The 21,107-nt window shown below is 37.1% G+C and overlaps 1 protein-coding gene across 4 annotated transcripts in view; it reads right to left on the reverse strand.

Annotated features, from left to right (window-relative positions):
- KCNIP4 (potassium voltage-gated channel interacting protein 4) overlaps nucleotides 1-21,107 on the reverse strand; it is a 356,486-nt gene that overhangs the window by 13,040 nt on the left and 322,339 nt on the right. For all 4 annotated transcript variants that reach the window (XM_086611449.1, XM_086611448.1, XM_086611447.1 and 1 more), the window contains 2 exons: nucleotides 9,102-9,171; nucleotides 3,244-3,314 (listed from right to left, as the gene is read on the reverse strand). In XM_086611449.1, coding sequence (XP_086467575.1) covers nucleotides 3,244-3,314; nucleotides 9,102-9,171 — 141 coding nt within the window. The remainder of the gene's footprint in view (nucleotides 1-3,243; nucleotides 3,315-9,101; nucleotides 9,172-21,107) is intronic.

Consider the following 21,107-nt stretch of genomic DNA (forward strand, 5'->3'; position numbering starts at 1 on the left):
GGGCAATTTGCAGAGGTGCCTATTGGCTCAACCCCGAGGGGGATGGGAGTCCGATCTGGTGGCCAGAAACGGGTCTGACACGGTTCCAAAACCAGGGAGGTCACAGGGAGCAAATCCCCTTTCCTGCCACCAGAAACCATCCCCCCCCACAACCCCCCCCCCACCCCCATCAAACCATCACAGATCTGCACTCTCCTATGGAACTGAGTTAACTCATTGTTAATTTATTAATTAATGTAAAATTCTCAGGTAACAATTGAGGAATAAAGCAATCAGAAAGTGAAAGTCACCAACAACTTTGCTAAGAATTATTAATCATTTTTGGAGAGACGAGTACAAGTTTGGTTTTGATTAAAAATGACAAAAAATCTTTAAACGTCTCCGTTGCATTTGGGCACAGCTTTGTACTTTAAGGCACTGATTACTGGCACTGATTTGAGGCAAGGATTACTGGGTGACTTTCCTCTCATCAAGAACACATTGAGAATAGCCTTAGTCTGCATTTACATCAAACTAAGGATACTGATTTGAATATTTGCATGTGGGTGCTACATGCTTTACCTTTGACTATATGCTTGAAGTTAATTAGCCTCATTTTCCTGACTCTGTAAATAGCCTTGAGGCCCAGAACTTTGTTTTGGTTTAGTTACAATATTCACACAGCAAGTGGAAACCTTGCTTTCACATCTGTCCCTGGCTGACGGGAAAAAGAACTCCATTTCACTAGTATGCCGAAAGAGCCCTTCAATAGCTGGGTCACAGGTTTTCTGAAACCCTGTTTGTTCCTCATGATAAAGCAAAACTGTTTGACATAACTAATGAAATAAGATAGTCTCAAAATTGATACAATTATAGGATAAGAAGAGAGAGGTTCAAGCAGCTTATTTCCTGAGCTGGTTTTTTATGCTGTATAAAATGCTTCAGCTGGAGAGCCTGACTCTTCTCAGAAAGTATACAGATTTAGGGATGACATAACTCCGAGGACACAGCAGTCTCACCAAGCAATCTCATCCAATGAAGGTGTGCGTTTAAGTTGTGCTAAAGTCTAACACTTTATTGTTGATTGTTGAAAATATGAGGAACAAAGAGCAAAAAGCTAGAACAAATTCTCTCTTTCTTCTTCCCCCCAACTCCAGCTAACATTGCTTCATTGGAAAAAGGAGAATGCAACACAAAAAATGTCTTTCTTACCTACATTCTTAGTACCATTTCAGATTTTCATATCCTTTTGACATAGAAGAGAGCCAAAGAGTGTTTTTCATTGTAGATCATTATATTAAATTGTATTCACTCCTACACATTGATATAGAAAGTAAATTGAGCTGAATGATTATTTAATCTTCAATTTTTTAAATCACTCCCTTTTTCTCTACCTTTTGTGCTGTGATATAGGTGTTTTTTTGGTTTTGTTTTTGGTGTTTTTTGTGTGTGGTTTTATTTTCTTTATTCCCTAATGGAAATTAGAAAACTAGAATACAGACTGGTATAGAAAGAATACAGCACAGTTGCACGTAGGATAAAAAGGTGCAGAAAAAAAAATGACAATTGTATTTTTCACATTTCACAATATCTACTTTCACATTTTGCAGCTACTTTCACATGATTAGAAAAAAAAACTAAACATTTTTAACATAAAGAGGGTGCTTTTAGAATGACTATCATGCAGTTTGTAAGTATAGTGCTGCTACATGGTACAAGGACACAGAAGCAAGAGTCTTTAGGTGGCCATAGAGTTATACTGGGTTCATAATTAGTGCAAATAATATCAAAGTCTAGATTGCTCTGTCTGAATTGATCTTGAACAAAAGTAAGCTAGAAATGTCTGTTTTGGTAATGAAAAAAACACTGCATATTTTATTTTCCTGATTAATTTTATTCCAAAGCCTTTTTTGTACACAGATCTGTACTTAGAGATATTGAAATCCCTTAAAAAGGGCTTCATAGGTACTGCATTTCTTAAGGCTTTCTGTCTGAGATACAAATGTCAACCAATTGTCCAGGACAGATACAAAAGCTTATTTTGTTCTCATTATTCTTAATGATAACAGCAGAAATGCTTTTCATATCTGATGCTAAAAATGTTTTCTCTCATTGCCTCTGCTGTTGCTGATTTGTCCAGAAGTATTCCTTGTAGAATTAGCCTATATTCAGAAAATGTGAATAAAACTTCCATTCCCACTTCTAGTTTCACACAGAGCCCATTGGTTTCAGATGCTTGGAAAAAGGTAGATGGGGTTCATGCTTTTTTAAAGAAACGCAGATAATCCCCCAGAAAATGATCTCGTTATAGTCCTAGTCGAGGTATAGATTTCTGATGGCAGTGCACCTGCTTGGCGAGGCTTCTCCTTCCATATTACATCAATAATAAAGCAATGGAAATGCTTTCAAAAAAATTTCTGTCAGACTTCACAACATCATTCACTGAAGTAAATCATAAAAACATGTATAGGACATTAAAACAAATTTAAAGTGGGGATATTTATCACAATGCAATCTTAAGTTGTAAAGATATCATTTGTCCATTATAAACAAAAAAAAAAAAGCAAAACATGACAAAACAAATGTATCCTTTGCAAATGAACTGAGGTTTTTTTTTTTAAATTCTATAGCTTAAAACAATGGCTCCTTCTTAGTATTTTGTATGTTCCGTTTTCATCAAACTATTGCAGTTTGTCCTTTTTATCATGTTATTGCATTGACATCGGCCTTTGCAGCTGATGACATCAGCCTTAGCAGGGAAAGGCAGAATTTTGAAAACAGATTGGGCAGTTAAATGGAGGAAAAATGAACTTCCAACTCCTGTGCTTTTAAATACATTTACTTTAAAGCTTTTTTTTTTTTTTTTTGTAGAGCCTTCCCCTGGAAACTAATAGAGTGTGTGAGCAATCCTATTTTGGCTGAGTCACCCCCATAACATTAGTTGTACTTCAGAGTCCTTCTCACCTTGTAGAGGCAGGGAAGAAGATAAGGATTATTTTATGTAACTTGCAATTAAATTGGGTTACATTTTAAATGAACAGATTTATGAAAACATTAGACAACAGTGCAGTCTGAGTTACCATTTTGGGATATACAATTGTAAAATAATAATAATGACTTTTGTTAATATATTGGAAAAACTTGAGTCACATAAGCTATTTTTTTCATAATGTGAGCCATATAATAAAAGCCGCCAAACTGGATCTAATTACAAGGAATGACAAAATATTCAACTGCAGAGAAAGAAGTAACAACATCACTTACCTCAAAACTTACAGATCCATTGTGATCAGTGTCAAACGCATTAAACAGAAAATGTGCATAATTCGTGGAATCTACAATTTAAAATAGTTAAAATGATTCATAGTAAGCACAACTTTTTTCATGTAATTTCATTCCATGAAAAAAAATTGATACCAAGATATATTTTGATGCCAAAATTTGATAGCAAGACTAAATTTTCAAACCTCAGTTTAAGCTTCTTTTTTTGGCAGGGGAGGAGGGATAAATTATAAGTGCAAGTATATGAGTAGGCTACACTGTTAGGAGCAGGAAATCTAAAATTCTGGTCTATAATATCTTTATTCATTTTCCTTCCCATTTCTGCTAGTCACTGATATCTGAATGAATAGCAAGGAAGTCATGTTATTGTCCTCTGAAACAACGTGTGTTAATAGGAACACTACTTTATCAGTTAAATGACTGTGATAAGGGATCTATCATCTCATGTGTTAAAAATGAAAAATGTGTTCATTTGTTCACTTTAAATGAGGGAAGCAGACACTACCATCCGTGCATCTGGTGTATTGTTTATCGTCTGAAGACAGATCTGTTACCCAGGTTGCAGCTGAGCTTCTCAGAAAGCTGCTGCGGCGTTCGGGCCATACGCTCGCTCACCCACAGGTGAGACTAAAATCCTGCCCAGAGAAGTAGATTCTTAAAGCTGGTTTGTTGCTTAATTCCCATAAACATCGTACGAGGGCGAGGTGCTTAAAAACCTTGGAAAAAACTGGCTGTGACTAACTGAAGTGGTCAATAAGACTCTGAAAGCTGACCTTAAATCAATGATCCCTTCCCTAATTATTTGTATACTTTTCAAGCCTACTGACCAGTGCATATAGACCCATTTTAGAAACACGGGATAGCACGAGTACAAATCTGTCAAGCCTCTAAGTTTTTGTAAAGATCCATCTTTCCATTTCCACTGAATGCCTTTCGAGAGGCATAACCTGCTCCAGAATTAATATATTGTGAAGACAGAAGTTCTCCAGAGACTGCCCTCTTGGAGTGAGGTACAAACTGCTAAGGGTTATGGGAATTCAGCTTTCCTCAGCATCTTTTCCCTCCTTCAGAACTATGCAAATTAACGTACACCGAGGTACCATTTTCTTTTAAAACTCATTGCTTTGCTTTTTCTACTTCATGTATTTACTTTAATTTTAGGTTAATTACCATTAATCTCATAAACTTCTAGTAAAGTGAAAAGTGTTACGAAATCTGTCTCCCCCTAGCAGGAGAAAACCCTTCCTTACCCTAGAAAAAACTCATCAGTGCTGAGATGCCTTTTTCTGATCTTTTGACAATAAACCATTTTACCTCTCATATTAATCCTGAAAAACTTTCTTTGTCACAGCCCCAGATATTGTTTTGAATTTAACTGACAGTCTTGAGTCACACCTGAAATGCCACCTTGACCCCAAAGAACCAAATATACCAAAACTCAAAGCTTTGTATTTCACAGATTCAGACCTGATATTAGTAAGTAAAGTCTCTGGTCTTTCTTCAATATGTTAGTTTCATATGTTGTGAAATAACTGTAAGAAAAAACTCTGCAACCTTTAAATCTGGTGTACATTAATGCATTTTCAGAGACTTAAAAACTGCCTACATTATTGAGACATTCATTCATTCATTCATTCATTCATTCATCCTTGTATCCAGTCACCAGTGTAATTGCTTAAGCATGGCCTAGCAGATAAATTCCCACTTTAACTGAAAAATGTAAATTTGTTGACTTCAGTTTATATTTAGGATTTTAATAGTCATATTTTCTATAATCTACTGAGACTTCTGTTGTGCAACAGAATATATTATGCAAACCATCTTCAGGGAAAAAACACATTATAGAGGTGTAATTACTGTAAACTGAATTTTAAATAGCTTCTCATTCTCTTGGCATTCATTTCTTAAAAACATGTGAAATATTCCTAATTATTTTCTGTAGATTTTTCAGAAAACACAAAGGTTAACACAAGGTTTTTTTATTGTTTGCTGCCCATACATGATACAATATACTACTCTTTTTGTATGATGATATATGAAAAAAAAATCTCAGTTGAAGAATCTTTTCTTTCTAGTAACTTGTTCTGGGGGAAAAAAAAATCAGAGGTCTTTTTCAGGGTTGCTTGCTCAGGCAGTTCTGGTCTGAAATTTTGCCTTCAAAAACACGGCAGGATGAGGTACACCAGTCTTTTAATTACAGCTACTTAATGTTATTACCCCTTGCCTCCTCCCTCCTAAATCTGGAACATTAATTGTGTTAGACAAAAGCTTAACTTGTAAAATAAAATATGTTTTCTTTTCAGGGATCTGATATCATAACTAGTAGGCTAAATTGATATTTTGACAGGTTGAGACAGGAACAGATATTAAATCAGAATTTCTTTGAAATACACCATTAAAGCATTTTAAACATCAGAGGCAAAAATGGTAGTCATTATATATCCAAGTGTATGCCTTATCAAACCATGAACGTAATCTGTTCTGTTTGTAACTGAGGAGTATAATAATTACTCAGTGCATGGATTCTCATCTACGACCTGCTCAGCTGAAGAACAAATCCCAAGTTACATTTCAGGCGATCCATTGCGTGAACACAGAGGGCCTATTCATTCACCAGTATGGCTGTGGTTTTCTAAAAAAAAAGTTACTGGAGTCCCTTTCTGGCATGGAAAGATTTTTACAAAGCTGCTTCTGCCTTTTAAAATACATTGCTTTTACTGCAATCCAGCATCCTTTCCTTTGTTACTCTTGTGGCCCCCTTGTCCTCTTTCTACTCCTCCTGTACCTTGTCCTGGATAGTCTTGAAAGTTGCCTCATGAAGTGACTTGCTGGATGACATTGGAAAATGACTTTTTGGTGATTGCTTGGTCACCCTGAAGCTTATAATCTTACACAATATCGTTCTATTTCCTCAGGTATGAATTATTATTATAATACACTGTGTTGTATTGGGCTTTGCATTACAAAGACAATTGGGGCACAGATCTACATGTATGACACACGTTTTAATGTGAGGATAATTTTCAAACTTTTTTTTTCCTCCTCTTTGATATTCAGACATATATATAAAACCAGTATTTTAAGCACAACTGAAATTTAAAGGCCTCAGCTACACACGATTTTTTGGCAATGCATTCAAAGATTTAAGTATCCAGTCTGGCTGCTTAACTTCAATATGATGATCTTAACCCTATTGTTAGCATGCAGGGATATGCAAATGCAGACAATTAATTGGACGTCTAAGATACCTTGGCTAATGTGAGGAACAAATAGACTTTGACTCCCGTACAGCTCAGAAAATGGCAAAAGTCAACACAGGCACATACAAAACAGCACAAAACCTACTCAAAACAGTTCAAGTCTCAGTGAGCCCACAAAAATTAAAGGATTACTGATGTGAGCTGCTATTCTTCCAAGCAGATTCAGCTTTTCTGCTGTTTCCACTGAATACTTTTCCTGAAATTTTGAAAAAAACTACATACGGTTTTCACATTTGTTTGTGCTGTCTTTATGTACTGCTAAGGCTGCACGCTGCTTCATGGAGGCCATGGATGATGGGGAGAGGAAGGGGATAGCTTAAGATGGTCACTTCTTGGTGCTGTTCACTGAGATCTCTGAAATGGCTTTACTAAGAAAGCTAAAAGTGCTCTTACTAGTACACAACAACAGCTGTTACTGATGAGTGAATTATCTGGATTCAATACTTTTCTACGCTGCTAAAAATCTAACTTTTTACTGTATTTTACTAAAGTGAAACAAAAAAGAAGAAAAATCATATTTTTTTTTCAGAAAAGTGTATCTCCCTTGTTGCAGATGGTGTAATGGCACTGTTGAAATCGCATCAAATAGTGTAACGCAGTATTGCCATTGCTACTAAGAAGCCACAAGTTTTACAGGGAGCTTGCCCCAGGATAGAGGCTCGTCAGCTTGCAGCTTTGTTTCCTGTGGTTTAGCTCTGACAGCAGTCTCTCAAATCGATCAGGTTTCTAAGACTCATTGATTTTACTTTTGTGGTGCAACTGTAGCTTTATATAAGCAGCAGAAACAGGCAGTTATTTTCTATAGAAGTATTTACGACTCTAGTATAATGATGCAGTGGAGAGAAGAACTTTTTGCCTCGTATATCAGCAGAGGCCTTGAGCAGCAGAGAGACGGGATGCAGGGTAGAGGAGAACAGGTGTGGGATGAGATAGGATGGGTGTGCAGGCTGGCACTGGAACCCAAAGCTATAAACAACTCGTGGTCAGTTAAAGAAATGCAGATGTGGAGCTGGACAAAACTGGTTTTAGGGGTAGCAAAGAAAACAAATAAATAGGATCTAACATATGTAAAAGTCACCACCTATAATAGATTTGGGTGTAATGTGGGACTGCAAAACAATGGAGAAAAAGAAAGGCATAAAAACATGTTAGTAAACGTGTAGAAATGACCCCAGGTGAATTCTAGAGTGAGGAAGAAGGAGGCACCAATGTGAACTTCCTATTCGTCCCACAGAAGGACTCCAGATGCCAACAAACCACTGCAGTTCCCATCTCCTTTCCCAAATGATGCCACTGTCCTAAAGGCCCAGAGGACAAGTGGAAGTGTGAGCATTAGTACCAGGAAAAGGCGTAGAAACTAAGAACTGTGTATATAAGGATTTTAACTACATTAATATATTTTGCTTTTTGTCACAATTAGGTCTGGACTAAAAGGATTAGGCTTAAGATTAAATTTATTCTAGCAATAGATTTTAGCTTTACTGGTATAAAAGGTGTGCTTTCTCTTTGCCCATAAACAACTTTGAGAAGAATAGGAAATATCTTTTTTTAAAAAAAATTTCTTATTTTAAGTGTAGTAAAGGTGTAGCAAATCACATACAGAGAATTATTTTCACTAGCCAGGGTAACTAAAAAGTATAATATCTGAAACTGTAATTGTTAGCCTGGTTTAACAGCTTACATACAGAAGTAATCAGTAGGCAGGTCAACTCCTTTAGCTTTTTGTTCTTTCCTACTGAGTGTGCCTACTTGTTAAGGATTTCAGTGATGGTAATCCAAACTGAATGCTGTTCTTTACCTTCTAGGTCTTTATCCAAAATAAAACTAATTGGGAGATGTTTTGTTCCTACCAATTTAATGTGCTTTAAAAATACAAGTGAAAAGAAAGAGCTATGAACAGTCCCAGGGAAACATGCAAATCTCAAGAGCTGTGGGAGAAGATGAAGAGGCAGGATTGAAGAGCTGTGGGAGAATATGTAGAGGGAGAATTGAATGGTAAAAGTAAGAGGCGGAAAAGAGAGGAAAACAATTCACACTAAAAAAAAATCCAAGGTTCAAGGCAGAAAAGTATTCTATGTGTTACTGTCATTGCACTAAAAGATAATGAAGATAAAGAAATTAATGAAACCCCTGGAAATTAATTAGTTGAAAATAAGGGTAGCAAAACAAGCCCTCGTTAAGGTAGAGAAGCCCCATAGAGGTCAAGGGGGTTCTGCCACTGATATTAGAGGGTACCCGTAATGCCTTCTACAGTTTTCATTCCTACTGTGAAAGGTTTTGTGAAATAACAGGGAAGTTTGAAAAGAAATAATCTATTCAGAGAAACTTGGTTTTCTGAGATACCCATACGCAAGTGGTAACATCATAACCGGATACTGACTTCTTGCAGATATTGCATTTCATTCAGACATATATAATTTAAAATATGTCCAGCCATCAGGTAAGTACACCATGAGTTCAGATAGAGCTTGAGACAACAATCTTGTTAATTTGAACAATATGCTCTTTTGTCAGACTTAGAAACTAACAAAGATAACTCTCTGTACACTGCAGCACTAATTACATCCGCCAAGTACTCACCTCCCTGTGGAAAGAACTGAGAGTAAATCTCTTTGAAGGTTTCTTCATTGACAACACCACTGGGGCATTCCTGAAAAAAAATGAAAGACAAGAAATGAATAGAATTCAGTATAATTGAGTCAAACCGTGTGTTCATGAACCACACAGACATGTATGTGATTCTGAGTTTAACATGTCTGATTTTGCACTTTCAACCAAATATTAACGTATTAAGCATGTATCACTTTGAAGAGTACCCACGGGACAAAAATTTCTTCTGTGCCACATATCTAAACTTCAGCCTTGAGACTAGAGCAACAGCCATGAGCAGCAACTGCTCTGCTGCAGTGTGTGGAGCTGTCGGTGTTGATGTGGGTGGTGGGTGGTCACTCCTGCAGCTACCAGCAGCACTTGACCAAGCAGGAATGTAAACTCCATTTGCAGTTAGGTATTAATGATACAACAGGCAGTCATATTCTACCTGAAGAGTTACATTCATTTAACTCAAAAGACCTTGCCACAGAAGATCTTGTTCAAACCTTGCAGATCCTTCTGCCTCTTTATATCTTGTTCTTAAACTGAAATACCTAAGAAAGAATAAGCAGAAAGTGTCAGAGCAGGGCGATTACAGAGAAAATTAAAGGAAGTGCAGGAGAAGGAAAAAGAGGATTAGAGCAGTGACTTTACAAAAATGACTTATTTAAAGAGGTCAGAAAAGCAGAAGGAATACTATATTATTTACTAAGTCATGCATAGAAATCAAAGACAAGACACCTGACTTCTAGCCCTGAATTTGCCAGACTGAGCAATGACTTTGGGCAATGCATTTAATATCTTTTTGCCTTAATCCCTTCTTTAACACACAGAGTTAAAAAAGCATGGCAAGCTTTTAAAAGGAAAGTATCTCTTGAAACAGAGGTAAGTAAGAAAAGACAAATGAAGTGTTAAGGTTCATACATTTATTTTTGTCCATTGCTATTCTACTTGGGCTAATGGCTCAAACTTATGCACTCCTAGTCCTCAACTGAGGAAAGGAAATAGCTTTAAATGAAGATAAAGAACAGTGTGACATCTTTTACCAGTGTAATAACAGCTTTTCTTGTGACAGCAGATAATGTTTCTATTAGATCAAATAAGGAACACTGAAATGTTCATAGTTCTGACAGCTTCTGCTAGGAAACAAATACTATAATCTTGCTAATTGAGATGAATGCACGACCTGAAAAACACATCAGATCTGTAGATCTAGGATTACTTTGATTTATTTCACTTATCCTCAGCCAAAATCAGCTCTTCATCATAACTAAGCATGTGCAAACACACAGTAAGAAACAACTCTGTTTAATCAGAACAGACAGACAAAGAGTGATCACAGAGACAGAAGTACGAAATTATTTGTCCTGGTCACAGAGGCTGTCACTGATGGAGGCAGAACTAGAGCACAGGTCTCTGTAAGACCTGATGTATACCAACTGCTGGGCTACACTGCCTTTTCAACCAAAGCCTTTGGGGAATTAAGGGAACAGTGAAATGCAGCTAGCATCTCTACCCTTCATCAGGTAAGGAGCAATCTGTTAACTGAGGTGGCATCTCCCTGCCTGTCATGTATTTGGGTGTGAGGACATTCTAAACATCTCTCTCTGCTTTACCAGCTATCCAAAATGACTGTAGTTAGATGGTCTAGTGTCTCTGTGGTCTAGTAGGTTTACTACACTGCTTGTCTTTTTATGTGAAGCCTTTTGGAATTGTATATGTGCACACAAAAGAGCAGTATTTTTGCTTGCATTGTACTTCACAATAAAGAAAACATCTGTGAAGTGTTCAGATACTCACTGAAAGAACAATATAGTTATTCAATGTAGAAAATATAACAAAGGTATTTTGCAAGTTCCTCTTCCAAGCATACATTGATATATACTCTACACCATTCCCAGACCTGCTCCAGGAAGAATAACGCAGCCTTCTCTCTGAGGCGGGTGGGAGTGGGAAAGGACAATGCGGTATTTTAGAATTCAGAAAAAGAAGCTGTGGCTTCTTTCTGTTCTGCATGCAACTACTTTTCAGACAAAAAGCTAGGCATGTTCTGAGTGAACTAAAAAGAAAACCTATATATTTGAATTGGTACAACTCAGATTTTGCTTTTTTTTATTTTTCTGAGAAGCTTAAGAAATAAAGAATGATGAAATGTGCCTTTAGGTTAAACTAACTCTATAGCTTATTAACATGTAAAGCAATTTTTCTACCTTTTCCTTGGATGAGAAAGACATTCAAAATATGTTCATTTCGCAAAGAGAGCTTTCCCCCTTTTTACAGGAAAGGTCAGAAACTCCAACTGTGCCAGTCCTTAGTCTGGAGCAGTGAAGAATAAGACTCTCATTTCCTGAATGCATTTAAATGTTATGATGTTAGAAGAGAATTAAAGATATTCTGCAAAAAAATGTCTAATTTATTCTTTGTTAGTTCAAGACAAATTAGCAGCCTGTTTTTAGAGAAAAACATGATCTACATCCTTATTTAAAAGTAGTATTTTTTATGTCACTCAATGAACTCCAGTTTCACTATACTGTTTGAAAGAAACATTGCTTGAAAAGGCAACGTGCTTTCACAGAATTGCATATTAGTAGAGCCAGGAATGACCTCTTGAGTTTATCTAGGCTGACTCTCTGCATTTTTCACTGCTCTTCACCAGTTGGAGATATGTGGCCATGGTATCTTAAGGACATTCATTAAAAATCTGTGATGCTGGCCAATTAATCTTATCAGAAATATTTAGTTGAAACTTTTCTTTCTTTAGCTTGGATCTTTCCTCTGAAACTATACAAGACTGTGAATGTTACTGTTCTTAAATAATTTTAATCTCAATATATATGTAGATCAAATAAGGAACACTGAAATGTTCATAGTTTACCTCCAGAATTGCTCTTTTCTTGACTCATAAATCTAGATTTATTGTGTTTATCAGGAGATTTTTCTAGTTTAGTGAAAGAAATTTAATATTGTAATTTTTAAGTATGTCCCATGGCTTTATGTCAAGCTATTGCTGACTTCTTCCATTTTACCAACTGTAAGTAAAAAAAATCTTTCTACCCTTTCATTAAGCTCTTATAAAAGAAAGCAAAGCTTATTTAAGCAATTCCCTATATTCTTTTTTCCTCCAGCTGTATATAATTTGTTTTGTTAAAGAAAATTTATGTTTGACAGTCTTTTAAAATTGCATTAATGATGTATTATATTTTTCTTCTGGAGAATAAAAAGCACGAAAAGTTCATCTTGAACTGTTTTTTCTGAGTCCAGTCCTCTCTCCTTTAAAGAGAAAATAAGGTAAACCAACAGAAAGAGATAGAGAATAATAAATATCATTCTGTCTTTTGATGATCTCCCTTGCCTGCAGTTTTACTGCAGGGAAATTACACCTCCAGCACACAGTCTTATGAACCACTCCGAAACCTGTAAATTATTTACAAGCTTCGTGTTGTCTAAGTTGTCTTTTTTTTCAGTATTTGTAAGAGTACTGCAATAAGTGAATTCTTCTTTACTACCTAATCCACACCCTTTTTAAACAAGAGGGAAACCCAAGCAGACACAAAAAAGGAGAAACAAAGAATGTAGGAAAGAGAATGAAGGAGATACAACTCAAAGCTCAGACTTTTGTCTGTAGAATAACCAAATTTGTATGATGGATTAAGCTGTAATAGGAGCTTTGGCAATTTTAAATACATTTTAATTATGTGCTTTTGCGTGACAGGTTCTTCATCTCATGCTTTATCTGCTGTCAGTGTCTGTTCTGCTTCATTTTAGATAAATGTTCATGTCCATTGACTTAATTATCTCTGACTGACAATATTTTCTCTTTTTGCATGTACTTTCATTGTGACTGAAAATTTAAATTTTTTATAAACACAAAACTTAATGGAAGAAGACATACGTAATTTTGAAATAGCATGCATATACTTTAAAGCTACTTCTACCAAAAATCCCACAACCTAAACCCACGGTGGCTTTTCATAGCCCAATCCAGTTCCTAATTTTTCATTTGAGTATAATAGGGCTTTGATCTAAACAGTACGAGAATTTAACAAGTGCCCTTGATTTAATAACATAATCTATTCCAAATTGATAATGAAATCAGGGCCAACAGGCACCTCATGAAGCTCAACAAGAATTGCAATGTTCAGCGCCTGGGAAGAAATTGTCCTTTGTCCCAGTACCAGCTCTGAAGTGACTGGCTGAATGGCAGAACTGCCAAAAAGGACGACGGGTGACAGTGGTTGTCAAGCTGAGTATGAGCCAACAAAGAATTCTTGCTGCAAATAAGCTAAACCACCTACTGAGCCAAGTAGTGTTCAAGATAGAGGGATGCGTGTTAGAGACTTGAGACAACAAACTTGCATTTTTTCAGTCTTCATTGCTTTTCAGGGTTATGAAAATTACTTTATGATTTTATGCATTCCGTGCTTCCAAAGCTGCATACCTAAGGTTGATTTAAATTTTCTATATCTAATGTTTGTTCTGATGCATGTAATTGAAATGTAGGCCTTCTTGTCACTTTCAAATTTGCAGAAAACTGAGCCAAATGATAATTATACAATTCACATGGGTTGCAATAGCAAATTAATTTCTCCCACTAAGAAATACAATTAGTGTTTTTGGACTACACATGTAGTTTTATTCAGAAAAAATATAATGTATTTGGTGTTTAATCAGTGCACATTGATGTGTATTTAGCCTATATTGCCTTCCACGGCAAGACATCAGTGGCTATGTAGTAAAATTACTCAGCAAAATTATCAGCAAACCGTTAGTTCATGTTTTCGCAGATAGAAGGATTTTTTTTAGTGTGGCTACACTAATGTATTATATCAGCAAAGTTTTTTCTAGGTTTATAGAAAATTTAACCTCAAGAGAACTCAGATGATCTGAAAATTCATTCGCTAGAGTATTTAAGCACTATATAAATTGTTTGGAACAAGTCCAGCGATACTCAGTTAACAAATTACTCCTATCTTGAGCATCCCCCAACATAAAATACGTGTCAAAAGTAGCACATACAAGAAACTAAGATACAAACAGTCTCTCCAAGGGTGGAAAAGGTACGAACTTTGGTGCAACCTGTCTAACATGATCTCACTATGCCTTGGAAGAAGAAGAAAAACAGATAAATCTCACTCTAAAAGCAGCCCTTCGTACCCTGACACAAAGGTTGACGCACTGATATCAACACAACATCTACCCTGAAGACTTTCGCCAGAACGGTGTTGATCAGGGTCATACTGCAGCAGCTGAGCCAAGCTGGTACGTGTCGTACGATACGAGGCTAGAACCAAAACCCGCTCACATTATAAATCTTACCAGCTGCCACCTTCAAACCCTAAATCTAGATCTCCTACCCTCTATAGCCTCTATGTCTTACCAATTCATGTCAGATAAAAGTCTCAAAAGTCAGATAAAACTGCCCAGAGAAGCTGTGGATGCCCCATCCCTGGAATTGTTCAAGGCCAGGTTGGATGAGGTTTTGAGCAACCCGGACTAGGGGAAGGTGCCTCTGCCCATGGCAGGGAGGTTGGAACTAGATGATCTTTAAGGTCCTTTCCAACCCTAACCGTTCTATGATTCTCGCTTCCCACTGTTGCTGTTCAGGGAATGGCTCCGTAGCTGTAGGCTGATTGCAACCAGGAGGGTAAGTAGTTACAAAAGCAGAAGGGTGATGGTGGGAGGATCAAATACAAACAGAAGTTCTCAAACAAGCAGCATCCCATTAAAAAAATTGTTTGGGTTTGTTGAAATGAGGAATACGATTCTAAGTGTTATGATTAAGCTGCTGGGTCATTAAAAATGCATATATCTCATGTTTAGATGGGATAATTGGCTGAGCAGGGGTTGTAAAGTTATTCTGCATGAAGATAAAGCTGTTGAAAAAAATAAAAACTGAAGTGACATAAAAGCCAAAGAGCAACAATGGTATGGAGAAGGAAAATTCAATGTCAAGTTTTCTGAGGTGTTTAATTTTCCTTCCTACAGCTGCAAATTCACAACAGCTTGTTTCAATAGCCTTCCTTGAGTCCTGCTGTTTAATGTAATATCCCACTTTGCATACAACACAGGGTAGCCCAAGCTCTTTTTTCCCAGATTTGTCAGTCCATTGTGCTCGTCCAGAGCTGCTCAGTTCTGCTGAAGGACGGATCTCATTCCTGGTCATTTCTGAGCTCATTTCCCTGCACTCTGCAGGGAGAGCTCTCCTCAGCTCCCTGAGCCTCTTCTCAGTTTCTCTGGCTGCTGCCTTACTCCTGCCTGTCTCTTTTCTCCCTTGCAATAGGGCACCAAGCCCTATTTCACATGGTCTTTGTTTCCTAGTCCTTGGAAGAAGAGGTCTATCTGAATTCCCACATCTCAAAATCTTTTCCAGGTCCTAATCTTTTCTTCCATTTCAGAAGCTCCTTCACAGGTGACTTTTAATCAGGCTATCACCAAATATTACCCCATTTCTCAGACAGAACAGTCCAAGATCAAATCAAGAAGGCGCCAGGTAGATGCAAATTCCCAGTCAGACAGATCCAAAATCCCAGCCCACTTTTAAGAGCTAGCATATTCTGCGAAAAGCATGAATGTATATATTTCCTATTATTCTCCTGTATTCTCACTTGGTGTCAAATCTTGACTTGTGCTGTTTCTGCAGCATAAGTCAGAGAAAGCTTGCAGAGAGTGAGCCCTTTTCTGGAAAGAAAGTGGGTGCAATTCAGGATTGCCAGCATGAGGGAGTGTAAGCAATAGCATCATGTTACATTAATATGGTAAATTCTCATGGCACACAGGAAAATCCAGTGCTATCTCAGTACCTGCAGCGCTTGTGGGCCATGAGAAAGGGGTGATCTGAATTTGACAAGCAGAAGCAATATTGAAAAATTACTTATTTGGACATTAAAGAAAACTATTCAAAGATGATATAAGTAAGTATATATACAATTGATGAAAATAGGTTTTATTTTTACTTAGTGTTTTATTTAATTGCAAATAATTAATGGTAGTGGATAATGTCCTGATGTAGACCTGCACATCCAAAATCTTAGTTAGGAGAAGTTTATACACTAAATTTGTCTAAAAATCTCATAGTCTGCAGACACAGGAAGAACAGTATTCAAATGGCTGCTGCACCTTATTCCTTTAGGGCTAATACAAGGATTGGCTTTTTATAGTTTTACTATGCCTTATGGCTTTGAAATTTAGCTAGAAAACAAAAACACAAAGGTAATACACCTCTAGACTAAACTTGTTTATATTTTATTTATACTTAGTAAAATTGCTCATATTTTATAGGCACACTAGTCCTGGTTATATACTGAATTTAGTTAGGTTACATGGTAAAAGCTTGTCTGCACACCCACAGAGGAGCACAGACAGACAATAGCAGGTGGGGGACCTCAACTAGTGCCCTGGTCCAGCTGCTCCCAGGACATCCCAGGAGGCATCAGCCATCAAAGGCCCAGGTCCACAAGTCCAGGGGACCACACAGGCACAACCCAAATTAAGGATCTGGAGGAAGGGACACACTGTCCTGGCCCGTCCCGGGACTGTCCCAGTAGAGTCTCAGCCCCAGTGTCTGGGCATCAAGATGAGTCAATGCTTGGACTGAATGGGATTGCTGCCTCAGGGTAGGGGACATATCAGGAAATGAAGAAGAAGAGCATTTTGAGATTGCAAAGGTTTTATCATGTGATGTTTAGCAGGGAAGCAAAGGTAGGGTAAAGGAGGGATTTAGGTGATTAAGGGAGGAACAAGTGTGGGGAAAAAGAGGGATGAGGGGATAAAACGTCCTGGCCACATGTATATGGTTGGCTGGTCAGATTGCTTGGCTGGCCATGCCCTGTGCCTTACTAGGGAAGTCTGTCCTGTCTTCTTATTAAGCTCTCTTCCAGCTCTCTCCTGGGTGAGGGCTCTCTATTATGTGTGTGTGCACAGTGCATACAGGGGTGTGAGTGCAGCAGCTGGGGTCAGACCATAGGTTGGAGGGCCTGTGTGCCCCTGGTGGAACAAGTGGCACGAGTGTGGGTGCGCGAGCAAGCGTGCGAGCACTAGCGAAGAACAAGCCGGATGAACTGGCAAGTAGGTGATATGGCCTGGGAGCCAGGATGTGAGTGGGTCTCTAAGGGTAACATGATGAGGGAGTTGGCTACTAGGAACCAGGGCAGTCCTGGCCAGCTTCTTGTGTGTATGCATGCATGAGATGGTCTGTACCAGCAACTGGAGCGAGGCTGCAGCCTCGGAGGCTCTCATGCTCAGGTGTATATGTACACATATATGTGTATATACATATAGATGTATTCCTAGCCACAGAGAGGATCAGGATGAAGCTGCTGGCATTGCCTGTGTTCATGTGACTGCTCTCTATGTCTATCTGTGATCTGTGTGGCTGGCCATGTGTATAGGTATATATGTGATGTATACATGTGCTTTATGTGCATGTGCCTTCTGGGAATACCTCTTCAGTCCCACTGCTGGTTGGATCTGGGGCCATGGCAACAGCCTCTTCTCTCTCAGGCTGTTGAATCTGGCCTGATATTTTCCCCTAAGAAATGTAATTCTTTCATTTATTTAATTTGATAAATTTATATAATTTAATAATAGTGCATGAATTTATCAGTATTATATAGATTTTACTTGGGATATATCTACTAAATGTCAATAAGGCTAAACTCAAGTTTTGACCAACCTTAGAGACACATGCTGAGAATAAATGGGTTTGTAATTTATTGTAATTTAAACAAACAAACAAATTTGCAATTTCGTAACTATTTTTTCTGTATATCTTGTCCTTAATATATTAATCGAAAATAAATTTCATTGCCTATTTATTTTGAAATGATTGCTAGTGTGATTAACTTTATGTCATGAAAGTACTCTTAGAATACAAGGCTTGCTTTTGATACTGGTGTTTGCTGTAAAAAAGCAAAACAGATATCAGAAGGGATCTTCATGAAAAGGGGCTGGGTGGTTTGCTGGAGTTCAGATCACCTTATCAGCCAACATGGGAGAAACACCAAGAGTTGGTAAAAAAAACCTGCAGCAGCTAATGAAAGTGAAATTATTTTAGTGGGATTTCAAAGTAAATGGTACAAACAAAATGAGGTTTCTGGGGGAAAGAAGGTTTTGATGTCATAAAATGAAAAGCAAATGCAGTCTGAAAACTATCTCGAAAGTATGCTTAAAAGAGAAGCCATGCACTACCCTGTGAAGCAGCCTCAAAAAGCTAATTCAGAGAAACCCTCTTCCTTGAAATGTTTGAAATGCAGCTGAACAAAGTGCTAGAAATTAAGACTGGGAAAACTAACCCAGGAATAGTTAGATAGTTCAAAAGATCTTTTTCTTTTCTCATTAATACAGAATAAAAAAACCCCAAAAAACAGACAAGCATGTTTATACTTCATTTCTTTTATCTTCACCTTTGCTCTAAATACTTCTAGAAAAGCAATAACAGAAGAAGATGTAGGGATAGGAGAGAAGCTGTTTTCTGGCAATAGCTATGTCCCCCAAGAGGGCAATGAATTCACAGAGATTGAACTATAAGCAAAGACTTGTCCATTAGGTGTTAGTAATATTTTCAGGGGTTATTTCTCCTATGGATTAAAAGAAAAAACCCCATGCCTTTGTAATCTATTATAGACAGTCATTTCTCTGAACTGCTTCTTTGAACTGGTGTCTTCTATAGTGCTGTATTGTCAGTATTTGGGCTCCTGCTTTCTAACACCTCTTTTTGAAACTAGATGAATGACAGAAACATTTAATTTCTTTTGTATAGATTTATCATTTGACACCTCAACACATCAAACAAGAGCTTTGAGGACTTTTTTAGGAAATCAGTGCATGTATGAGATAATTGCAGTGACTACAGAAGAGATATCTACTTTGGCTCTTTTGATCAGACAATTATATTATTCCCTCACCTCAATGTTTCTCTTGAACTTTGCTGTTTGCCTACTATAAAAGCAAGTTTGTCAAAGGACTGGGAGGCTGATTGGCAGGACAGTGTTTCAATCTCCTCACAAAGGAAAAGAGTTGATTTTATTCTGTCTTTGCACCTACCATTTTGAGGTCTAGCCAGGCCTATGATATGATGGAATAAGTCCAGATCTTAACTGCCTTTCTTCTGAAAAGCTGTTGAAGGAGCTGCTGTTAATTATCAAGAAGTGTGCAGAGATGGGAAGGGGAGCAGATGCAGGCTGCAGTGCAACAGATGGGTAAAAGAAAGTTTTAAACACGTGTGTTGGATGCTTGGTCATTAGCAATGGCAACCAAACAGGCTCAAGGGAAAAGTGTTTGGGCTGCGAGTGATCTGTGCAGATGAAAACATAGAAATGAGATTTACAGGAAAATTTACATCATAACATCTCAGATTAAACACATAAAACACACTCAGTATAAATAAGAAAGTGTCATTTCTTTCCTTCTGCTAGACAGGAGAGACCCTTCCAGTTTTACATCCTTTTATAAAGGTTTAGTGGCTGGGTTACCAGATACTCAAGCCAATAAATAGATCGTCCTTCTTCATGCCAGTTAACCAATAATAGAAAATCAGTTAATTTTCTCAGAGAGAGAAGATAATTCGTCAAAGAACTCAGAAACATGAATTTTTTACTTGAATCAATTTTCATATTCCCTTAAATAATTGAAATCTTTTGTTAACATTCCTAACATTTTAAAATTATTTCCTGTATTTATTTTAATTAATGAATTATTAATACTGTACTGATAAACAAAGAATTTTCAAGCTAATGTAGATCTGGGTATATCAGAGAATCCAGAAATGGACTTTTTCCCTTGTTTGAGCATAATTCATTCTCCATTATGCTATGCTATTTAAAGTAGAACACATACAAAGTATAGGACGAAGTGTACTTAAAATGCAGTTATAGCAGAAAGAGTTTAATACAGTTTTTGTTCTAAAAAAGCTTCCTGGAGTAAAATGAAGATTAATTAGTACATTAGCAAAGTCTTTCCTACTTTGTAGAAGAGTTGAGAGTCCCAGTACATTAATATGTGTAAGACACATTAAGATACTCAGAGAAAAGAAATTTTGAAAGTCCAAAATACAAGATGGTATGGGTTTTTTTAAATTTTTGTTTATTACATTGCTTGAAAATATAGTTACGAAAAATTCCATTCTAAGGCTAGTATTAATATTCTTTTCATCTGTGGGTTATTATCCCCACTATGCACAACAATATACATTATATAGATAAATGAATATGTTTATAATGACCTATCTCTAGCTTGATAGATTTTTCACATATTTGCTCTAATGAATAACCTGTGTTCAATTCAATTACATTGAAACCCACTAGTGTTTTTAATTTCAATTATCACTTCTACTTTTCATGTTATCAGGAAAGGGAGAGCTATTAATTTAACCTCCTATCTATTGAAACTGAATTAGTTCTTGGGCTTTGTTTTTTGTTATGTTTGGGGTGTTTTTCTGATTAGATTTCTCATCTTAGTTTTCTCAGGACTGGGTTATAAAAAGACCTTTCACAGCACTGTTTCTTTATTAAAACAGTTCTTGTTTTACATTTTTAAATGTAATTTCTGTGCAATCATATCGGAAGATGCTGTTGTCAAACACTGATGAATGATGAAATACATTGAACAAAGGTATACTTTGGATCAGACTTATTTGATGATTTCAAGAGGGCTGAAATCTCTTCCTAAACCAGCTTGCTATTGTTTTAAGTTACTGTAGAATTCAGCTTTACAGATCAGCACATAACATAGTCTAGTCTTGCATACTTGAATATACTTGTGAGCCTTGGGGGCTAGTAATGGAGGTGAAGACATAATTTCTCTGTTGTTTTTAGAAGCTGTATGGGATGAATTGGGAACATCTCAAAAGAAAAAGGGATGTCTACAAGTCTTGGAAGAATGGGCAGGCATCCAGGAATCAATACAGGGAGGAAGTTAGGGCATGTAGGGAGATAATCAGGGAGGCAAAAGCCCAATTGGAACTTAGACTAGCCTGCTCCGTAAGGGACAACAAAAAGT

Source organism: Tauraco erythrolophus, chromosome 5 (genome assembly GCF_009769465.1).
Source record: "Tauraco erythrolophus isolate bTauEry1 chromosome 5, bTauEry1.pri, whole genome shotgun sequence".
Lineage (NCBI taxonomy): Eukaryota > Metazoa > Chordata > Aves > Musophagiformes > Musophagidae > Tauraco > Tauraco erythrolophus.